The sequence below is a fragment of the Silurus meridionalis genome, chromosome 13 (genome assembly GCF_014805685.1).
Source record: "Silurus meridionalis isolate SWU-2019-XX chromosome 13, ASM1480568v1, whole genome shotgun sequence".
NCBI classification, from domain to species: Eukaryota; Metazoa; Chordata; class Actinopteri; order Siluriformes; family Siluridae; genus Silurus; species Silurus meridionalis.
The window spans coordinates 861185-881419 of record NC_060896.1 but is presented as its reverse complement, the minus strand read 5'-3'; the positions used below and the strand labels follow the sequence as shown (position 1 = coordinate 881419).

Genomic DNA, 20235 nt, shown 5'->3' with positions numbered 1-20235 from the left:
GTCTTGCTCAGGGGCCCCGGAGTGGCAGCTTGGTGTGCTTTAAAGTTCTTTATGAACGCTTAAGAAATAGTTTAGTTCCAAATGAACAAAAAAGAAAGTAAACAAACAGAAGAGAAATCCAAGTCAATAGTTGGTGTGACCTCCATTCCTGCTAAACTGCAGCAGTTCTTCTGATGCACACACTTTTAGAAGGAACTCGTCAGGTAGGTTGTTCCAAAACTAAGCACAGATGATCTGTGGATGGAGGCTCCTCAAATCCTTCTGTCTCTTGATTTAATCTCAGATGCAACACATCTGCAGCCATCACATTTAAATGACCTTCTTGTGTAACATGGAGCATTTCCTCCGTTTCAACATGTGATAAATATTCAGTTTTCTGTTGTGAATAAAAGATGGGTGTAAATGGGTCCACTTTGTTTAGGGATTGGGGTTGTAATAGTTTATGCTTCGTCACTTCTAGGTTTCCTCAGTGTCTGGATATTGGTGAGTTTCTAACAGAAGCAGATTATGACACATCACTCACACACTGCACATCTGCAGAGGACCGAACTTTTTCTCACAAGTGTTGCGTTTTTAATAGAACATTGGCAGAATTTTGTATAAAAAATATATAAATATTTAAAAGGTTGACAGTCTTTACAAAAATTAGGCAAACAAGCCAAAGTGAAAAATCTTAAGGTACAGAGAGGATCATCAGGTTCATACACTGAATGTTAATTGTTATAGAAAAACACGAGCGAGAACTATGCAGGGAACTAGGAAGATAAAACTGGCAGAAGAACATGCAGCAGAACACTGGAAGTGAATGTGAAAGGACCTCGACAGAACACAACAGATGTAAACACACACAAAGACAAATACCCTACTGTCCATTCGCCTTCTGTACTTCTGTACTGGGATAAGAGACGACCCACCACCACCATCAAAAACCTGAGTGAACGTGTGAGAGTGAGGAGACGACAGCATCCAAATATCCCAGTTCACCAAACACTCCATATCCATGATCCCTCCAGATCTGCTCCTTTACCTCACAAACACCTACTGACTAAACACTCCACTAAATAAATATGTGTTCAGCCTCGACTTGAACACTGAGACTGTGTCTGAGTCCCGAACACTGATTGGAAGGTTGTTCCATAACTGTGGGGTTTATAAGAGAAACATTTGAGGTACCAACAAATAGCCTGCACCTTTTAAGAAAGTGGGTGTGGTGGATCATATTGTAGCAAAGGTTCACTCGGTTACAGCTCAGCAAGCTCCTCCATTCACCATCCTGGTTCCTCTCCTGTAGATGTCAGTGTGTTGATTGAACAGATGTAGACAAAGGAATTGTGGGTCAAAATCATGTTTATTTGTAAATTGTGAGCATTTTGACTAGGATTGGTTACCAAGACTACATCCTTATGTACAATCCATATTATAAAAAAGAAACTATAAAAAGAACACGTCTGAAATTCTGTAGTGAACAAAGAACCTAAAATATGGTTTATATTGTAGATTATCCAAAGTAGCTCCATTTAGCTCTGATGCTGCTCAACAAACTCACGGCGTTCTCTCATCAGATTCATGAGGTTGTTATCTGGAATGGGTTTCAGGTCACAGGTGCGTCTTATCAAGAGTTCATTTGTGACATTTCTTTCCTTCTTTATGTGATTTAGAGCATCAGTTGTCTTGTGCAGAGGAAAGTGTGAGTACGGAGTCAATATCACTTACTGCCTTTTTTCTGCCCCCAGTTCCTGTTTTTCTTTCTTTCGGCTTCTCCCGTTAGGGGGCGCCACAGTGGATCCTCCACACGTTTGATTTGGCACATGTTTTTACGCTGGATGCCCTTCCTAATGCAACCCTCCCCAGTTATCCGGGCTTGGGACCGGTACTGAGAGTGGCCTGGGTCGGTTCCCTGACCGGGGATCGAACCCGGGCGGGAATCGGCAGCGGTGAGAGCGCCGCATCCTAACCACTAGACCACCAGGGGACGAGGCTGCAGTTTGTCTATAAGGATCAATTCTGGCCAGATTTCTCCAGACAGTAGAAGGGTGTATCTGGGTACCACTGGTTTCCTCCATTTCTTTGCTGATGGCACTGTTAAATATCTTGTGATGTCAGACGGAAGTAAGCATGACGTACCTTTCATCTGGTACATTACATTTCCTTAATCAACCACAGTGTATGCTTCACAATGTTGCCAGTTTCTTTAATTTTAATTTTAATAAATTAAATTAAATTTAAAAAAAGGAAAATAGCTTGAAGAGCACATTTTGATCTGGAGACAAATAATTGAGTTGAATTGATCAGTGTGTCTGGGATCAGGCTCTTGTCTCTATAAGAGTAGGAGAAGGAGGCATCACGATTCTGTACACAACACAGTCTTTTGTTTAACGTTAGAATTTTGTTTACATTTACTTGTTATATCACGAGTACGCCCGTAGATGGCGGTAGAGGTGTCGTTTTACAGAACGATGTTCCTTGTAACGGAAATTGTAAATGTGACATTTTAAAATCTCACAAAAGAGATCGCATCAGCACAAAACTCTCACTCACACACTCCCAGATGTTTTACACACACACACTTAATAATGTGTAGTTGTACACTAAGAGTACTACAGGACTCAGAGACTGAGAAGGTAAGAATGACACACAAAGGTTTTTATTTATTTAAAACGTGCTGTTTTTTTTGTCTATTGGTGTAATTTGAAATTAATGTTGGTAATGGTACAAAAGATTTTTTATACTTATTCATTTTCAATCATCTGAAAGATCTCATGATGATGAATCTCTTTTTTTCCCACTTCTAAAGGAGTTTTTCCTGGCCGCCGTCACCATTTCTGTTTATCAGGGATAAATACACACATCATTCACCTTAACTCTTAAATTCTGTTTAACTCTTAAATTCTGTAAAGCTGCTCTGAGGCTTGACTTGGCTTATAGTAGCTGTAGATTATATTTCATTTATTTAATTATATATTAGAATCGTGATAGGTAATGATCAGAATTTTGGTACTTAAAATGTACTGCATGTAACTTCAGATGTTATAGTTAACAGTTATCACCAATTATTTTTTATTCAGGCCAACAAAATATAAGTAATATAATCTAAATTACTGACCCAGATGTACATACACGTTCTTAGTGTGATAATTCTGGATTTGGAATGAAGACAGAGAAAGTTCATTATTTAGCCGAATCACCAGCATGAACTCACCCTGGTTCTTTATTTATTCTGTGTCTTGTTCAAATTTCACCAAAAAATTGTATAAAAAATGCAATAAATGTAAATATTTTGCATTTGAATAATTTAATTCCAGTTATAAAAAATCCCTCACCCACATAATGAAACCTTTGATTCCAGCCAGTAACTGTTTCAACAAAACCATTTACCTCTGAAATCCCCTGTAGAATGTTACAACAAGATCATGGAATCTTTGATATCTGTAGTAAAATGGATCAATGGTTATTTTTCTAAAGATCCTATTGGTTGAGTAAATCCCGCACTAGTTGTGTCTACACACATTTCTCACATTCTTTTGTATCTCTTATCCAGCTCTTAGAGATGAGATATTTTATGGTCAAACTGGGGCATATACCTAGTGAAAATTCTGATTTAGTGTCTGTGAGCTCAAATGCTGTCTAATGTGTAATTCTTTGAACCACTGTGAAAAAAAAATACAATATTGTTTTGTAGTAAATGATCTGTACAAAGTTCCGATCCAGCCGAAAGTTTAATATCCAAATTAAATATATTTAAGTTTCAGTTGAATCATAATTTTGTATATATATATATATATATATATATATATATATATATATATATATATATATATATATATATATATATATATATAATATATATATAACATTTTCTGTTGACTTACAATTTTCTACATACTAAACTTTCAGCTGAATCACAACAATTTTCTACATACTGTACTAAACTAGTTCAGTTTAAACTGTGTCTGTTTCTACATACTGTACTATTTCAGTTGGAACACAATATTTTACATCCTACAGTTTCACTTAGATCACAACAATTTTGTACACAAATTAATTTTGTAAATACTAAACTATCATTTGGATTACAGCAGTTTTGTACATTCTAAAGTATTTCAGTTGAACCACAACAATTTTGAACACACTAAACTATTTCAGTCGGATGACAATGTTGTACATACATTTTTATTTGAATCACAATCGGTTTTTACATATTACACTTTCAGTTGGATCACAGTAATTCTATACATATTAAAGTTTTAGTTGGACCACAATTTTGTACACACTAAACCAGTTCAGTAGGATCGCAACAATTTTGTACATTTTATATTACTTCATTTGGATTACAATCATTATAACTACTAAAATCACAGCAACAATTTTTCTTGTAAGAATTCTGGAGCCAGTGAGGGTGTTATTTGGTTGCAAAGATTGTGATTATTATCAACAGTTGTGCACATTTCTACAAGAATCTAACATGTGGAGTGATACGGGCTACAGGGCAGTACAATCGCTTATACATTAGACCAAATAATCCACAGCTCATTGAGACAGTGTACATTTTATATGAAGGTCATGTGCCAACATGTCTGAGGACATGAAGAATTCATCAGATCCTTCTGCTGATGTACACAAATGCTAGAGTTCATGGTTTCATTACTGTGAAATACGTTTGGAGTAAATGAATTAAGCACCTCATTGAGATGATGACAGTGTAAAATAAAAGGATAAATGATGTCGGCCACTTATAACTATAACTTATACTTACTTGTGTTCTTTATTTTTAACCAAAGGTTTAAACATGCCTTTACTTTAGTAGTGGAATTTTCTTGACTGGTTTTTGAGTTAAAGTGGCTCCAATCATCAAACACCAGTCTACAAACTTAAAAGTTTGTTAAGGAAAGAACCTAAGAAAGATTTCACAATAAAAGACAACAAGGTTTAAATCACAAACACTGTAACACAATTATACTGATATTTGTTTATAATGATAAATAAAATAAAAGTTCAAAAAAATACATGCAGCGTATTTTATATACCAAAATTCTGCTGATCATTTACCTACTGGATTTGAATCCATCTGATATATATTTATATAAAATATTATATAAACTACAGCATAATTTTCTGATCAAATCTGTAAAGCTGCTGTTTCATAACAAGTGTAATAAAACAATTCAAAATGATTAAATACAAAAATCCCTTGTGAGATTCTTTTATGTGTAATATTTAATATTGCACTCTTTTACTAATATATTAAAATTGTACATAAATCACAATAAAGGCTTTTAATGAAGGTCAAAATTGTAGACAAAATAATCAGTGCAGATACAAAAAATCACCCCTCAGTTTCACTTCCCTTTCATTTCTTTTGTAGACGTCAGTGTGTTAGAAGAATTTCAGGTACTTTCCAGGGTTTATGACAGAAACATACGTGACAATCGTTTATTTATTTGCAAATTGAACTAGAAATAGTTACCAAGGATACATTCAAAATAAGTGATTGTAGTATGAGAGAGAGAGAGAGAGAGAGAGAGAGAGAGAGAGAGAGAATAATTTGGCTTATTTATAAAAACAATGTAAAATACAATATAAATTATGCTTTGATAACATTAGTAAACTGTGTGTGTGTGAGTGTGTGTGTGTGTGTGTGTGTGTGTGTGTGAGACCTTGGTGTAAAAGCAAAGAAAGCAAACGAAAGTATTGAATACGGTATAAACAACAAATATCTGGATCTCAAACCATTCGCAAGGTAGTGCGACAACGTATATCTGGCTATCCAACAAATGGTAAGTTATTGTGACAACGTATATATCTAGATAGATAGATAGATAGATAGATAGATAGATAGATAGATAGATAGATAGATAGATAGATAGATAGATAGATAGATAGATAGATAGATAGATAGATAGATAGATAGAATGTATCTAAAACAGTCTTCATTAAAATCTTATGCTTAGTCATTCTCTGTAGACACTCTGATCACGCCACAGTCCACTCAGCCAATCATAAACTCTTTACAAACGTTAACCAATCAATATCCACCACATAATACTGTGCAATAAACCGCCTCTAAACCTGAGCCGCCCAAAAGCACAGGAGGAGGAGTCAGCTACCTCAGACTTGTATAAAAGACCTACCTTTCCCTAGAAATTGAGCGTCACTGACGGAGTCAAACAATTCGCACGCTAGTGTGTCAACAAATATCTGGATCTCAAAGCACTCGTATGGTAGTGTGACAACAAATATCTGGATCTCAAAACAATCGTAAGTTATTGTGACAACGTATATCTGGTTATCAAACAATTTGTGCGTTCGTTGCTACTATGTACACTTGGAGTCAAACAATTTGTGCGTTCGTTGCTACTATGTACACTTGGAGTCAAACAATTCACATGATTATCACGACGATATTTACGTGGAGTCAAACAATTCACATGATTATCACGACGATATTTACGTGGAGTCAAACAATTCACATGATTATCACGACGATATTTACGTGGAGTCAAACAATTCACATGATTATCACGACGATATTTACGTGGAGTCAAACAATTCACATGATTATCACGACGATATTTACGTGGAGTCAAACAATTTATAGCTTCATTGAAACAGTGTCCATAAGGAATGGATGTTACGTCGTGCCAACGTTCCCATGAAGCAGAAGAATTCATCAACTTTTGATAAAGTACAAAACCTGTGAGAGATTTCATAGTGTTTTACTACGACCTCATTGAGATGACGGCAGTGTGAAATGAAAAGATCACTGTGACCGAGAGTTGGCTCACAGATGTATACTTTTATTTAGGTTTTTATTTTTAAACAATAATAAAAGCTTCAAAAAACAATTGTGTGTGTCTTATTTTTGTTTTCCAAACTTTTCAGCTCAAAGAAATGTTGTATCATTGAGCCGACACACACACAGAGCTCAAAGCGAGATAAAATGGAGATCAAAGATACACACAGAGATCAAAGATACACACACCTCTGAAATCAAATGAGAGTGTTGTTTGCAGTGAGTTTTGGATCGCTGTCCTGCTGGAAGCTCAAATCAAATCTCATCCTGCATGATAGTAATGGAATGAGCTCAAGAATTTCCCAGTATATGTCTTACATTAACATCTTTTTCAAACTGATCTACAGACTTCTCCAATTATTCTGTTGCAATCTTCAAACAAGCTTAAACATGCTCGCTGTTTCTTCAGTAGTGGAATTTTCTGGGCAGAGCATGTGTATGGGAACGAAACTCTGATCATTCGAGAGGGTGGGGAGGGAACTCTGTATTACTGGTAAAAGTGAGTTCATGAGCAAAGCTTTTCACCAGGGCTGTGAGCTGTAAGTGTGTGAAGCTCCCACAAAGAGAGGAAAAGAGCAGAGTAACACTGCTTCTACTTGCTCACATGCTCTACCTTCAGGGTGATCGTGAATGGAGTCCACAGTGGTGAAGTGAACTTCTAATTGTGTGCTTTCTGTAATAACTGTACCTGCTCTTTCAGATCTTTCTGGAGATCCTCAAAGGCTCTCAGTCACTTGTGTGTATTTCTGATTGTCCAGTCGCAAATCTTTTCGAGAAGCTCCTCTGTTTGGTTGATGGTTGAGAGCAATGCTTCTTCCACTTGCACATGATTATGGCGCCTTTAGGAGCATTTACGAGGAATTGTTAGCAAAGCTTTTTGCTTCTTCACACCGTGAGAAGTTTCTAGAATGACAGATTGTTGACAAAATGTTTACTTGCTACTTGTAAGAATCAGGTAAGGTATTTAGTTTCTTTTTAATTGTTTAATACTTTACTTCAGTCTCAGAGCACTTTGGTGCATAACTGTGTATGATTTGGAAATGTACATGAATTTCTCTAGTTGTTTCATCGTTTCTGTGCTGAAAACATTTTCCCCCTCACTGTTCATGAGAGGATTCACAGGAGGTTTGCAAAAAAAAGTCAGAACCTGCTGTCTGTTCGGTACATGTAAAAACCCAAATGATTTGGTTATGACACACAAATGCTGTTAGGATATAAATATAGTGAGGAGCAGATCTGATTCCATCTGACCAGCATCAGAAACTCTTTGGAAAAGTGTCTATAAGTGGAGTCCCAGTACAGATCAGTGTATCAGCGTAACGCTACTGTACACTCTATAATAAAGCCGTGAGCGAGTTCATGTTCACACTTCACCCTTTTATATTTCACTTTAAACTGATGGACAGATGCAGAGTGATGGATTCTGCAGGACAATTTTGAATTGTTCATTTTCTACCAATGGAAATTAACAAGTATTTGAGTGTTAAAGTGTCTCCTATCACCAAACACTCACTGACCTCCAATGTGTACAAATAACAACTTTATTTAAAACCCACAGCTATTTATCTGTAAAGAGATGAATTATAAAGAACTGCTGCCTTATATTTGACGTGTGTGTGTGTGTGTGTGTGTGTGTGTGTGTGTGTGTGTGTGTGTGTGTGAGTTTGTTAAGGAAAGAACCTAAGAAAGATTTCACAATAAAAAACAATGAGGTTTAAATCACAAACACTGTAACACAATTATACTGATATTTGTTTATAATGATGAATAAAATAAAAGTTTAAAGATAAAAGTCCATATGTCTTGTGTACATGCTGCTTCTTCACACAGCAAGATGGAGCTCACTGTAACATGGATTTATTCACATCTGTGTGTGAACTGTATTTGTACATTTTCTGGTGGAATATGAAGAAAAGGCAGAATGAAACACAACCAGAGGGATTTCATACTGACACAGTGGAGAACTGAGAACTTCTAGTTCTTTCAGCAGGTTTTCTTTGATAAAGTAGAAGTACAGATACTCATGTTTTAAAATACTCGGGTAAAAGTTGAAGTACTGATTTATACTTTTTTACTCAAGTGAAAATAAAGAAGTTTTGTTTCTGGCATGTACTTCAGATAAAAGTAGTTTTTACTTCTACCTGTTTTAGTGTCACACTGGAAACTGAACCTTACATCATATTAATATTAGGGCTGTCAATCAAATTAAATATTTAATCACAACTTAATCGCACATTTCTATCTGTTCTAAATGTACCATATATTAATACTTCCTGTTTTAAAACTCTAAGCAACATGGACATGGAGAAATACTGATGCTTTATGCAAATGTGTTTATTATTAGTGAAACCGAACTCAACACAGAGCATGAAGACAAAACATTCTTGTAAAAGTTTTAAAGTAATAATGGTGGTTTAAATGATGTAAATCATCAGGACACCAAACAGAACCTTCGCTATGTTTCCACACGGACAGTTAATGAGTCGATACCAGAGAAAGTCAAGAAGCTTTTATCACAAATGCTCAATTGCTCCATTATTCGATGTGAATGTAGTTTATGTAAAATATATTTCACCATATCAATGGATTAAAACTAAACCAGATTAAAAGTCTGTTTTGAAAATGTAAGAAGTAAAAGTACAGATATTTGTGTAAAAATGTAATGAGTGAAAGTAAACATTTGTCTGAAAAATAAATAGTGGAGTAAAAAACTGATACCAGAAAAATCTACTGAAGTACAGAAACGAAGTATTTGTACTCTGTTACTTCCCTCCTCTGGATAAATCTTATATTTGATATAAAATAAAAAGCCTGTATTAAAGTCTGTATTTCCAGATTCATCACTTTAACTAAATGTATGTAAAACTGCTTCTGTTAAATATATTTGAGATTATTTTACTGGAACACATGCAGCGTATTTTATATACCAAAATTCTGGTGATCATTTACCTACCGGGATTTGAATCTATTTTATATATAATTATATAAAATAATATATAAACTACAGCATAATTCACTGATCAAATCTGTAAAGCTGCTGTTTCATAACAAGTGTAATAAAACAACCCCCATCCCCCACCCCCCTCGGGGTGTTAGAAGAATTTCAGGTACTTTCCAAGGGTTTATAACGGGAGTATTTTGCAGGAGGCATGCAACAAATCATCTCTAGACAAGAGTTTCAGCCTGCTGTCTGTCGTATACATGTTAAAAACCCAAACTTTTCGGCTGTGACACAGAAATTCTGTTAGGACATTAATTTATTAAACAAATCTGATTTCATCTAAGCAGTGTTAGAAACTCTGTGTTAGAAACTCTGTGTTAGAAACTCTGTGTTAGAAACTCTGTGGTAACATTGTGTTCTGAGGTGAGACTGAGTTGAGTCACATCATGATGGACTCATTACGATAAGGCAGTGAGAGAGTTCATGTACACATTTTACACTTCTTTATTTCACTTTAAACTGATGGACAGATGCAGTGTGTTGGTGTATAGAACTAAATCACAGCTCACTGATACTGCAGGAACCTGAACACAACATTTACCAACCCAGTGGTTTAATAACAGTAACAGTTACATAGTGCCAGCTGATGCAGCATTATCCAGCTCGAGCGATCATTAATAAACGGACTGCTGTTTATTTTATATATGTGGATTCTATTAAGCAAAAATGCATCAGTACACACTTAACTGGAAAACAACACAATATAACAACACGTGGCATTACAGAGAGAGGGAAATTTCACATATGAAGAGGCGGCTAACCATTTTACTAAAGCAACAAACCCAGTTAAGAATCCAGAACTTTACACTACAACCACAGCTGTGCACCTACAACATCTGGAGCAGTTCAGAATCAAGATTTGTGTAATAACATGACAAAAACTTTAAAATGTAAATAAAACACAACCTACTCACCAGAGACGCAGACTCATAATGTGCAGCGCCCCCCAGAGGCTGTAATCCAGTGGTCCCGCTCGTATTCACTGTTCTGGAAGTGGAGAACAAACCCTTTCCCGTGCTGAGACACGCTAGCTAGCAACCCTACTTTTATTTAGTTACTGAAAGAACATTATACATATCTACAGTCATACATATATGTTCAGTTCTATGTTACATCACAAAAATATTGTCAGAAAGTTTAATTGTACTGAATTCATTTGATTTGACAGTCAGGTATTGATATCTATCACACTAACTAGTTAGACATTATGATCTTCCGGACCTTTGCTTCAAGTAATTTTCTCTAACTGGACCTCTTTAATTATATTATATAAATACCCCTGCTGTAGAACAACATCTGAGGAACGGAAGTAAATAAATATAGAATATAAACACAAGCGCTGGTGAGGTTTATAACTCAGAGCGGATAACAATTTAATTTTGGTAAAAATATTAGAAACATGTCATATTTTGATATTTCAAAACATTACAAGTAGAACTCGACCAATTCAACAGTTTTGCCAATTAATCAGCACCGATATTTGATCTGCTATCAGCAAAAATCCATATCGATAGGTAGCGTTATACAGTGCAAGAGCGCCCTCTAGAGGCGAATCACTGATGCCACGTGCTGTTTATGTGTCCTTTTTATTTATTTTGGATGTTACTGTTACTAATGTTACTAATATGAAGTCTTTCTTTTTGTTTCAGTTTAAATGCATGTCTTATTTTTCTCCATATTTATGAATATATTCATTTAACACATTTTTGTTAATCAATTTTTTATTCTTTGATAAATTTCAGTGGTATTTTACTTGGAGTGTAGAATAATCCAGCTTAGCTATCGGTATCAGTAAAATCCACTACAGGTCTGATTACAAGATACACACTGACTCCAGAACCAGTGATGTATCGTAATGAAGTAAATGTAGAACATTTCTAAAGGAATAAATGATAAAGAAACTTCTGACTTGAAATCACCACATCGCCTCATTTACACCTTTTTTTGTTGAAAATTAGGTTTTGTTGTAATACGCCTCTGGTATCGATGTCTATCAGATGCTCACAGGTTTTTGGCAGATGGCGGCCATGTTTTTTGAGATACAGAAATGTCCTCATGAACTCTTATGACACTGGACAGAGACGCTGCGTACCAAGTATCCAGTCGATCGGATGAACGGTTGCCCCATTTATTATTTTTTCTTTGTGTAGCGCCACCAAGTGGCAAAGCTATGCATTTTTTAAACCAAAGTTTGAGCACATAAACACATATACCAAGCTCCGTGAAGATATCTCACTCCATTCATGAGTTATTGCCATTTTTGTGGAAGGTGAGTTAAGTTGTTTTTTATATAATTATTAACCGGTCTACTGATCGTTGTTACACTGGTTTTGCTCTGATGGCGTAAAGAACTTAGAACGAGTTCACAAAAGTATGTTTTTAACATTTTTACTTTTTACGAACTTTGTCAATATGCATTTTCTTAGTTTTGACCCAACGATTCCAAACATCTGAAAGTTTTGAGTCTATGATATATGTTGTATGTGCTTTGGCCTAAAATGTGTGAAATTAAGTTTTTTGGACTGTAGCGCCCCCTTTGGGTTGCTACTTTGTCAACATCTCCCAAATTGAGCTCCACCATTTGGCGAAGTTTAAACTCTCAAGATCTTACGGTTTAGTCTGCACGAGCAGCTCAGGGCGGAATAATAATAATAATTCAGCATAAACACGAAATCTGTCTTTGTGTGCTGGTGCTATAAAATTAAATGTATAGAAACTATGAAAGTCAGTAGGAGTAAGACAGAGTACATGCGTGTGAATGAGAGGGAGGGCAGTGGAGTGGTGCGGTTGCAGGGAGAAGAGGTGGAGAAGGTGGAGGAGTTCAGGTACCTGGGGTCAACAGTGCAAAGTAATGGAGAGTGTGTTAGTGAAGTGAAGAAAAGAGTGCAGGCAGGGTGGAGTGGGTGGAGAAGAGTGATAGCAGGAGTGATTTGTGATAGAAGAGTATCTGTGAGAGTGAAAGGGAAAGTTTATAGGACTGTGGTGAGACCTGAGATGTTGTATGGTTTAGAGACAGTGGCTTTGAGTAAAAGACAGGAGGTGGAGCTGGAGGTAGCAGAGCTGAAGATGTTGAGATGTTCGTTGGGAGTGACGATGGACAGGATTAGAAATGAGTTTATTAGAGGGACAGCACATGTAGGACGTTTTGGAGACAAGGTGAGGGAGGTGAGATTGAGATGGTTTGGACATGTGCAGAGGAGGGACATGGGGTATATCAGTAGGAGAATGCTGAGGATGGAGACACCAGGAAGGAGGAAAAGAGGAAGATCAAGGAGGAGGTTTATGGATGTGGTGAGGGAAGACATGCAGGTAGTTGGTGTGAGGACAGATGTAGAGGACAGGGGGGTGTGGAGACGGATAATCCGCTGTGGCGCCCCCTGATGGGAGCAGCTGAAAGAAGAAGAAGATAAAAAAAAAAACAAGGAAAACAAATAATGTAGAAATAAATAAAGATATAAAGACATCAACTGTGTAATTTTGTATTTTTATATCTTATTAAACAGGTATAAAATATCAGGTTTATTTCTATGCATAGTAAATATTTCTGACTGTACACTTGTAATAAGGGACTCATTATCACCTCCTGGATATAAACCTTTTTTTTAAGGTGATTGATGTAAAACTTTCATTTGTGTGTTCGTTCATCTCTCCATCGTCACTGATTTACTCTCATTAACCTTCTCAGGGTGACAGAGAACCTGGAGCTGAAGTCTGACTCACATGAACTTTAATGAGTTTAATGCATTTCATTTACTTGTTATTCATCTTTTTTTATTTTGGCTTCAGAGACACAAATGGGGTGAACATCATTTAACACACACACACACACACACACACACACACACACACACACACACCATGAAATCAATATAATATTCTGGGGTAAGAGACTCTGTTACACTAGATGTGTGTGTTTCATGCCTGAGTGTGTGTGATGTAGGATGGTGTAGGAACCCCGGTGTGTATTCTCAGGGTTCCAGGTTTATCCAGGGCGAAGCAGGGCAGCACGTTTTGTGTAAAGCAGCACCTGAAGGTGTGTAGGTGCTGCTGCAGGTGTGTGTTGTAGAAGGAAAGCGTGCCACTGTCGTAATCCAAAAACACACCGACGCACAGCGGCTGCACTGTGATGCGAACATCTGCACTCCAGCCGTTATGCAGGAACTCGTACTTGTGTCTGGAATTATAACAATCCAATAAGATTCATCACAGTGTGTGTGTGTGTGTGTGTGTGTGTGTGTATGTGTGTCTGACCTGGAGGGTGTGCGAATGTGTCTCATGCACCAGGATGTAGCATTTGCACCCAAATATGAGCTGCGCTGTGTGTCCTCATAGGCCACGCCCACTCTATATTCTGTCCAATCATCGAATTCTACCTCCCAGTAGTGACGTCCCCGAACAGGAATGAGGTCACCAAGCACGGCTACACAACTACACACACACACATACAAACAAAGGTATCAGACTATTTAGAACCACACAATGAAGTGTGTGTGTGTGTGTGTGTGTGTGTGTGTGTGTGTGTGTGTGTGTGTGTTAGAGACCTGTTGAAGGTGGTGTCACTGAACACCATGTCACTCAGAGAGAGGTCCTTATCAGGGTAAATGATGGTGAAACCGTCATCCAATACACAAAGGCTTGGGTGAGCTGTTTCCTTCAGCAGGTGGAAAAAAGTACCTTCACACACACACACACACACACACACACACACACACAGAGGTGAATATTACCATCCACCCTGTTCCAGAAGGAATAATGAGTGTGTGATGATTGTACCTGTAGTGGAGATTTTCATTGGTTGGCTTTTTTCACTGGCACCGGCGATGTTCACCGCTCGCACCGCAATGATGTAACGCTTCCACGGCTGCAGCTGCACTACACACTCACAGGTGGGGATCGCAACAATCGACCTACACACACACACACACACACACACACACACACACACACTTCAGGTACTAAACATTCACAGTCTATCACATTGAAAAGTTAATTTTGTGACGTATCACAATTGATTATGAGTTTATACCTGATGTAAAAAGTTAAACAGTGGAGTGTGTGTGTGTGTGTGTGTGTGTGTGTGTCTCACTCAGTCACTGCGTTGTCCGTCTCTCCATCTTCATACAGCTCGAGTGTGTATGACTCTACAGGGTTTGTGTTTCCAGAGTCCCACCGGATCAGGGCCGCTTCCAAACAGCTCACACACTCGTGCTCTTTAATCACAGGTGGAGAGGGGACTGCACACACACACACACACACACACACACACACACACACACACACACACACACACACTAGTGTTTTATTCACAGTCACTGTTAAATAACTTATATAAATAATTGTTATAAGTTTTGTGACGTATCACATAATTGATTATCGGTTGTGTGCGTGTGTGTGTGTGTGTGTGTGTGTGTGTGTGTGTGTGTGTATACCCGTCATGTAAACAGCTTTCTCACTGGCTGGACTAATTCCTGTTGTGTTTGTTGCCGTGACCCAGAACTCATACTGAGAATTAGGAAGAAGATCCTTTACCACACAATGAGTCTCCTTCACTCTCAACACTGAGGCTGAAACACACACACACACACACACACACACACACACACACACACACACACACACACATGCACATGCACATGCACAAAGAATGGTCAGGTACCACACAAAATTCATGATGTAAATAATACCTCAGGAATGTGGTGTGTGTGTGTGTGCGTGTGTGTGTGTGTGGGGGTGGGTTACCATCCTGCAGGGTTTCGATGTTGATGTCCTCAAAGATCTGACGGCGGTAAAGTTCATAGAAATCCACCGTATCGTCTGAGAACAAACTCCAGCACACACGCAGAGACGAGGGTGAGGCGGAGATCGCCACCTGGGGGTTCATCACCGGGGCTGAGGGAGCTTACACACACACACACACACACACACACACACACACACACACACATACACAGAGTAGGTTCTCTGTTATACTGGGTAGAACACACAGGTGTTTCATGCACTTACCTGGTAGAGCATTAATGGAGTCCATCATGTGTTTAACTTCAGTCAAGTCAGAAGAAGGCGGGGCGAAGTCCAGAGACACGCCCACCTTCAGCTCCAGCTCATCCTGTGGAAACTCCTCCATCCTGATGGTTCAGAAAAGTTCTCTTAATTATTTAGAGAAAAAAGGTACATTGATACACACACACACACACACACACACACACACACACACCGTCACTGATTACCTCTTAATAACGGGGATTACAGTCTGTAAATAAAAGAAAAAAAGGTTTAGAATATAATGCTGAACTTGACCATGTGCTAGCAATATTAGCCTGATATTTACAACCCAAATTAAACAATCTGTTTTATTAAATAATAAAAACTAAACTCTAGCAGGTGTGGCTCCTGATGACCTCTGACCTGTAGGAAGGCGTGTTTGTTATCGCAGCGGTGCAGTTCTTGTGCATGTTCGATCAGCTCTTTACTTGCTGTCAGCACATCACCACAGTTCAGCAGCTGCCCGTAAAGAGTCTCCAGTTTCAGCTTCTTCTCATCCAGCAGGGCGGCGCTGTTTTCTTTAAAACGCTGAGACAGAGACTGCAGAACGTCGTTATAGTGCTGCTCCAGATTCTGCTCCTGACGCCCAAAATTTTCCTGATTACACACACACACACACACACACACACACACACACACACACACACACACACACACACACACACACACACACACACACACACACACACACACGTATACACACACACACACACACACATGCACACACACACACACACACACGCACACACACACACGCGCACACAGACTGAGATTGTCTGATGTTTGTTTAATAAGATATCTAATGTTTATTTTAGTGAGACTGACGTGTGTTTGGTAAGAGTGACGTTTGTTTGGTGAGACTGACCTTTTTCAGGTGAGACTGATGTTTGTTTGGTGAAAGTGACGTTTGTTTGGTAAGACTGATGTTTGTTTGGTGAGACTGACTTTTGTTTGGTGAGACTGACTTTTGTTTGGGAAGACTGATGTTTGTTTGGTGAGACTGATGTTTGTTTGGTAAAACTGATGTTTGTTTGGTAAGACTGACTTTTGTTTGGTGAGACTGACTTTTGTTTGGGAAGACTGATGTTTGTTTGGTGAGAGTGACGCGTTTGTTTGGTGAGAGTGATGTTTGTTTGGTGAGAGTGATGTTTGTTTGGTGAGAGTGATGTTTGTTTGGTGAGAGTGATGTTTGTTTGGTGAGAGTGATGTTTGTTTGGTGAGAGTGATGTTTGTTTGGTGAGTGTGACGTTTGTTTGGTGAGTGACGTTTGTTTGGTGAGACTGATGTTTGTTTGGTGAGAGTGACGTTTGTTTGGTGAGACTGATGTTTGTTTGGTGAGACTGATGTTTGTTTGGTAAAACTGATGTTTGTTTGGTAAGACTGACTTTTGTTTGGTGAGACTGACTTTTGTTTGGGAAGACTGATGTTTGTTTGGTGAGAGTGACGTTTGTTTGGTGAGAGTGGCGTTTGTTTGGTGAGAGTGATGTTTGTTTGGTGAGAGTGATGTTTGTTTGGTGAGAGTGACGTTTGTTTGGTGAGAGTGACGTTTGTTTGGTGAGAGTGATGTTTGTTTGGTGAGACTGACGTTTGTTTGGTGAGAGTGACGTTTGTTTGGTGAGAGTGACGTTTGTTTGGTGAGAGTGATGTTTGTTTGGTGAGAGTGATGTTTGTTTGGTGAGAGTGGCGTTTGTTTGGTGAGAGTGATGTTTGTTTGGTGAGAGTGATGTTTGTTTGGTGAGACTGACATTTTTTGGTGAGACTGATGTTTGTTTGATGAGACTCACGTTTGTTTGGTGAGACTAACGTTTGTTTGGTGAGACTGACGTTTGTTCGGTGAGACTGACCTTTTTCTGGTGAGACTGATGTTTGTTTGGTGAGACTGACTTTTTGGGGAGACTGATGTTTTTTTGGTGAGAGTGACGTTTGTTTGGTGAGACTAACGTTTGTTTGGTGAGACTGACGCGTTTGTTTGGTGAGTGTGACGTTTGTTTGGTGAGACTGATGTTTGTTTGGTGAGACTGACGTTTGTTTGGTGAGACTGACGTTTGTTTGGTGAGACTGACGGTCGTTTGGTGAGACTGACGTTTGTTTGGTGAGACTGACGTTTGATTGGTGAGACTGACGTTTGTTTGGTGAGACTGATAAAACTGTTACACTTAAGAAACTAGTGTAGGAAAAGTAGTTGAAGTATCAACATTACAATGAGATAGAAATGAAATCTGCACCTCCACAGTGATGAAGATCTCCTCCAGGTTACTAATAAAGTTGTCCATCTGTGTGATCTTTTCTGCTAGACTGCTGCTGCACTTACTGAGTTCACTCTACACACACACACACACACACACACACACACACACACAGAAAATAAAAGCTTCTTGATTTGACACACACAATGTCACATAAGATTTTGTTAGGAAACTTCAAACTGTAAAGAAAACACACACACACACACACACACACACACACACACACACACACACACCTTGATCTCCTGAGTGGCGTTGCTGAGAGAGACGACTCTGTGCCGAGTGTGTGTGTGTTCTCTGGGTTTCGAGTGTGTTGGGACTCTGCAGTCACTACACCAGGCATCAGGAGGTTCACTGGGGTCTGAGGACAGGTTCCTGTTTCTCACCATCACAAACTCGTCCTCCTCTGCTTCTTCATTCTCTTCCTCTCCCTCACTCGCTGTGATTTCCTCTGTGATCACCTGCAGTCGACCCCTTATCTCAGACAGATCCATACCGAGGACCAGAAGACGGATGTTATAACGGATCACTTCATTAATCCTGAAGGAAACAAAACCAGGCGAAATACAAATATTTTAATCATCAGAAAGAGTGAAAGTGTCTGATTCCTCCTACACCACAGCCGTGGTTCTCCAGCTAGAAACACTCGCTTTCCCACCACCCTCTCTATATCTTCTCATTATCTTTCTCTCCATCCTCTCTCTCTATTCCCTCTTTTCATTCTCTCTTTCTTTATTCTGTATATTTTAATTATCTTCTCTCCAGTCTCTCTTCAGTTTCTCTCATTTCTCCCTCTCTCTATTCTCTTATTATTCTCTTATTGTATTCTCTCTCTCTCTGTGATCTTTCTTCACTGGTGAACTGTTGCAGTGGAAAAGAGAAGTCTGGTATCACCGACAGCGCGCGACTAATCCCCACAGCGGAAATTAATAAATACACACTTTTCTTTCTCACCTTCTGCAGACTGAAGCGTAGATTCTCACACACACACACACACACACACACACCTGCTCTGGAATATCCAGCAACTAAATTTAGAGACTGGAGGAATTTACTGATATCATGTAGCCCACAGCGCAGGGTTGCCAGATCGGATACCTTCACCCTTTTATAGCGTTATAAGAAAAAACAAAGTAGAAAAAAGATATGTATTGTTTATTATTTAGAGATTTTTTATTATGTTTTATAAAAATTACAAATTCAATTAATAAAAATATAAAGTTATTAAATAATATTAAAATAGTAAATATATGTACATATTTTGTTATTTAAATAAGTATTAATAAAATATAACAACATTAAAATAAACATACATGATGAATAACAAATCAATCAAACAATAAACAAATATTTACAGAATCGACAGTAAAATGTTTCTTAAAATGTATAAAATGATAAAATAATAAAATATCTATAAAATAATGTTTCACTGATAAATGAAAATGCAGTAACGTCGTCTGACCAACAGATGCCGCCACTGACTCAGTGTTTATTTCAGAGAGCGTTTGTGTTTATTTGTGTTTATTTGTGTTTATTTTCCTCCATATGATTGATGTTCTCTAAATGTTGATGATGTTCTCTAAATGTTGATGATGTTCTCTAAATGTTGATGATGTTCTCTAAATGTTGATGATGTTTGTCACGTGGTCGCTGTGGAACTGTTCCTCCACACTGCTGTTCCTCCACAATAAACCGGAAGTGAAGAATTCCCCGGATGTGGATCTCTCAGGGTTGAAGTTGAACAGGAAGGTGAGGTCCTGATGGTGGAAACATCATGAGTATGCTGAGCGCAGATGTGGAGAAGATGGACAGTCTGGACGGATGGGTCGCTATTAAAAGTGACATCTTTGAGGACAGAGAGAGTCACAACTTCCGGTTTTTGGTCCAGTGGAGCGAAGCGGAGTCCAAGTTCGCGGTGATTTGTCACAACAGGACTCTTCAGCATAAGAGGAGGAGGATGATGAGGATGATGAAGGTGGGTGAGGATGAGGAAGATGAGGAGGAGGAGGAGGAGGAGAGCAGCTGGGCCGCCATGTTCTCCGCATCAGAGCTGAAACATCTCCACCTGCAGCTGACGGGCTCCGGGGACGCGCTGTCCGGCTTCCTGCCCGACCTGTCCTCCTTCACCCAGCCTGGGGTGTGGGACACGCTGCTCA

At 38.5% G+C, this 20235-nt stretch overlaps 2 protein-coding genes across 3 annotated transcripts in view; one reads left to right on the top strand and one right to left on the bottom strand.

Moving 5' to 3' along the window:
• Positions 1-13257: 13257 nt before the first annotated feature.
• The window catches only part of LOC124396206 (fibronectin type III and SPRY domain-containing protein 2), a 13991-nt gene continuing 7013 nt past the window's right edge, over positions 13258-20235 (bottom strand). The window contains exons 2-14 of one of the 2 annotated variants that reach the window (XM_046865284.1): positions 19021-19086; positions 18316-18619; positions 18059-18154; positions 16197-16430; positions 16019-16041; positions 15795-15916; positions 15531-15689; positions 15221-15355; positions 14878-15025; positions 14565-14698; positions 14333-14465; positions 14043-14219; positions 13258-13965 (exon numbers count right to left, since the gene is read on the bottom strand). In XM_046865284.1, the coding sequence (XP_046721240.1) occupies positions 13707-13965; positions 14043-14219; positions 14333-14465; positions 14565-14698; positions 14878-15025; positions 15221-15355; positions 15531-15689; positions 15795-15916; positions 16019-16041; positions 16197-16430; positions 18059-18154; positions 18316-18573 (1878 nt within the window). In that variant the 5' untranslated portion in view covers positions 18574-18619; positions 19021-19086 and the 3' untranslated portion in view covers positions 13258-13706. The remainder of the gene's footprint in view (positions 13966-14042; positions 14220-14332; positions 14466-14564; positions 14699-14877; positions 15026-15220; positions 15356-15530; positions 15690-15794; positions 15917-16018; positions 16042-16196; positions 16431-18058; positions 18155-18315; positions 18620-19020; positions 19087-20235) is intronic. The other variant, XM_046865283.1, reaches the window with a different exon arrangement.
• The window catches only part of LOC124395870 (WASP homolog-associated protein with actin, membranes and microtubules), a 6877-nt gene continuing 6369 nt past the window's right edge, over positions 19728-20235 (top strand). Inside the window, 1 exon segment of the mRNA XM_046864750.1 lies at positions 19728-20235. This exon segment is cut by the window's right edge and continues 230 nt beyond it. Within this exon segment, the coding sequence (XP_046720706.1) occupies positions 19854-20235 (382 nt within the window). The 5' untranslated portion in view covers positions 19728-19853.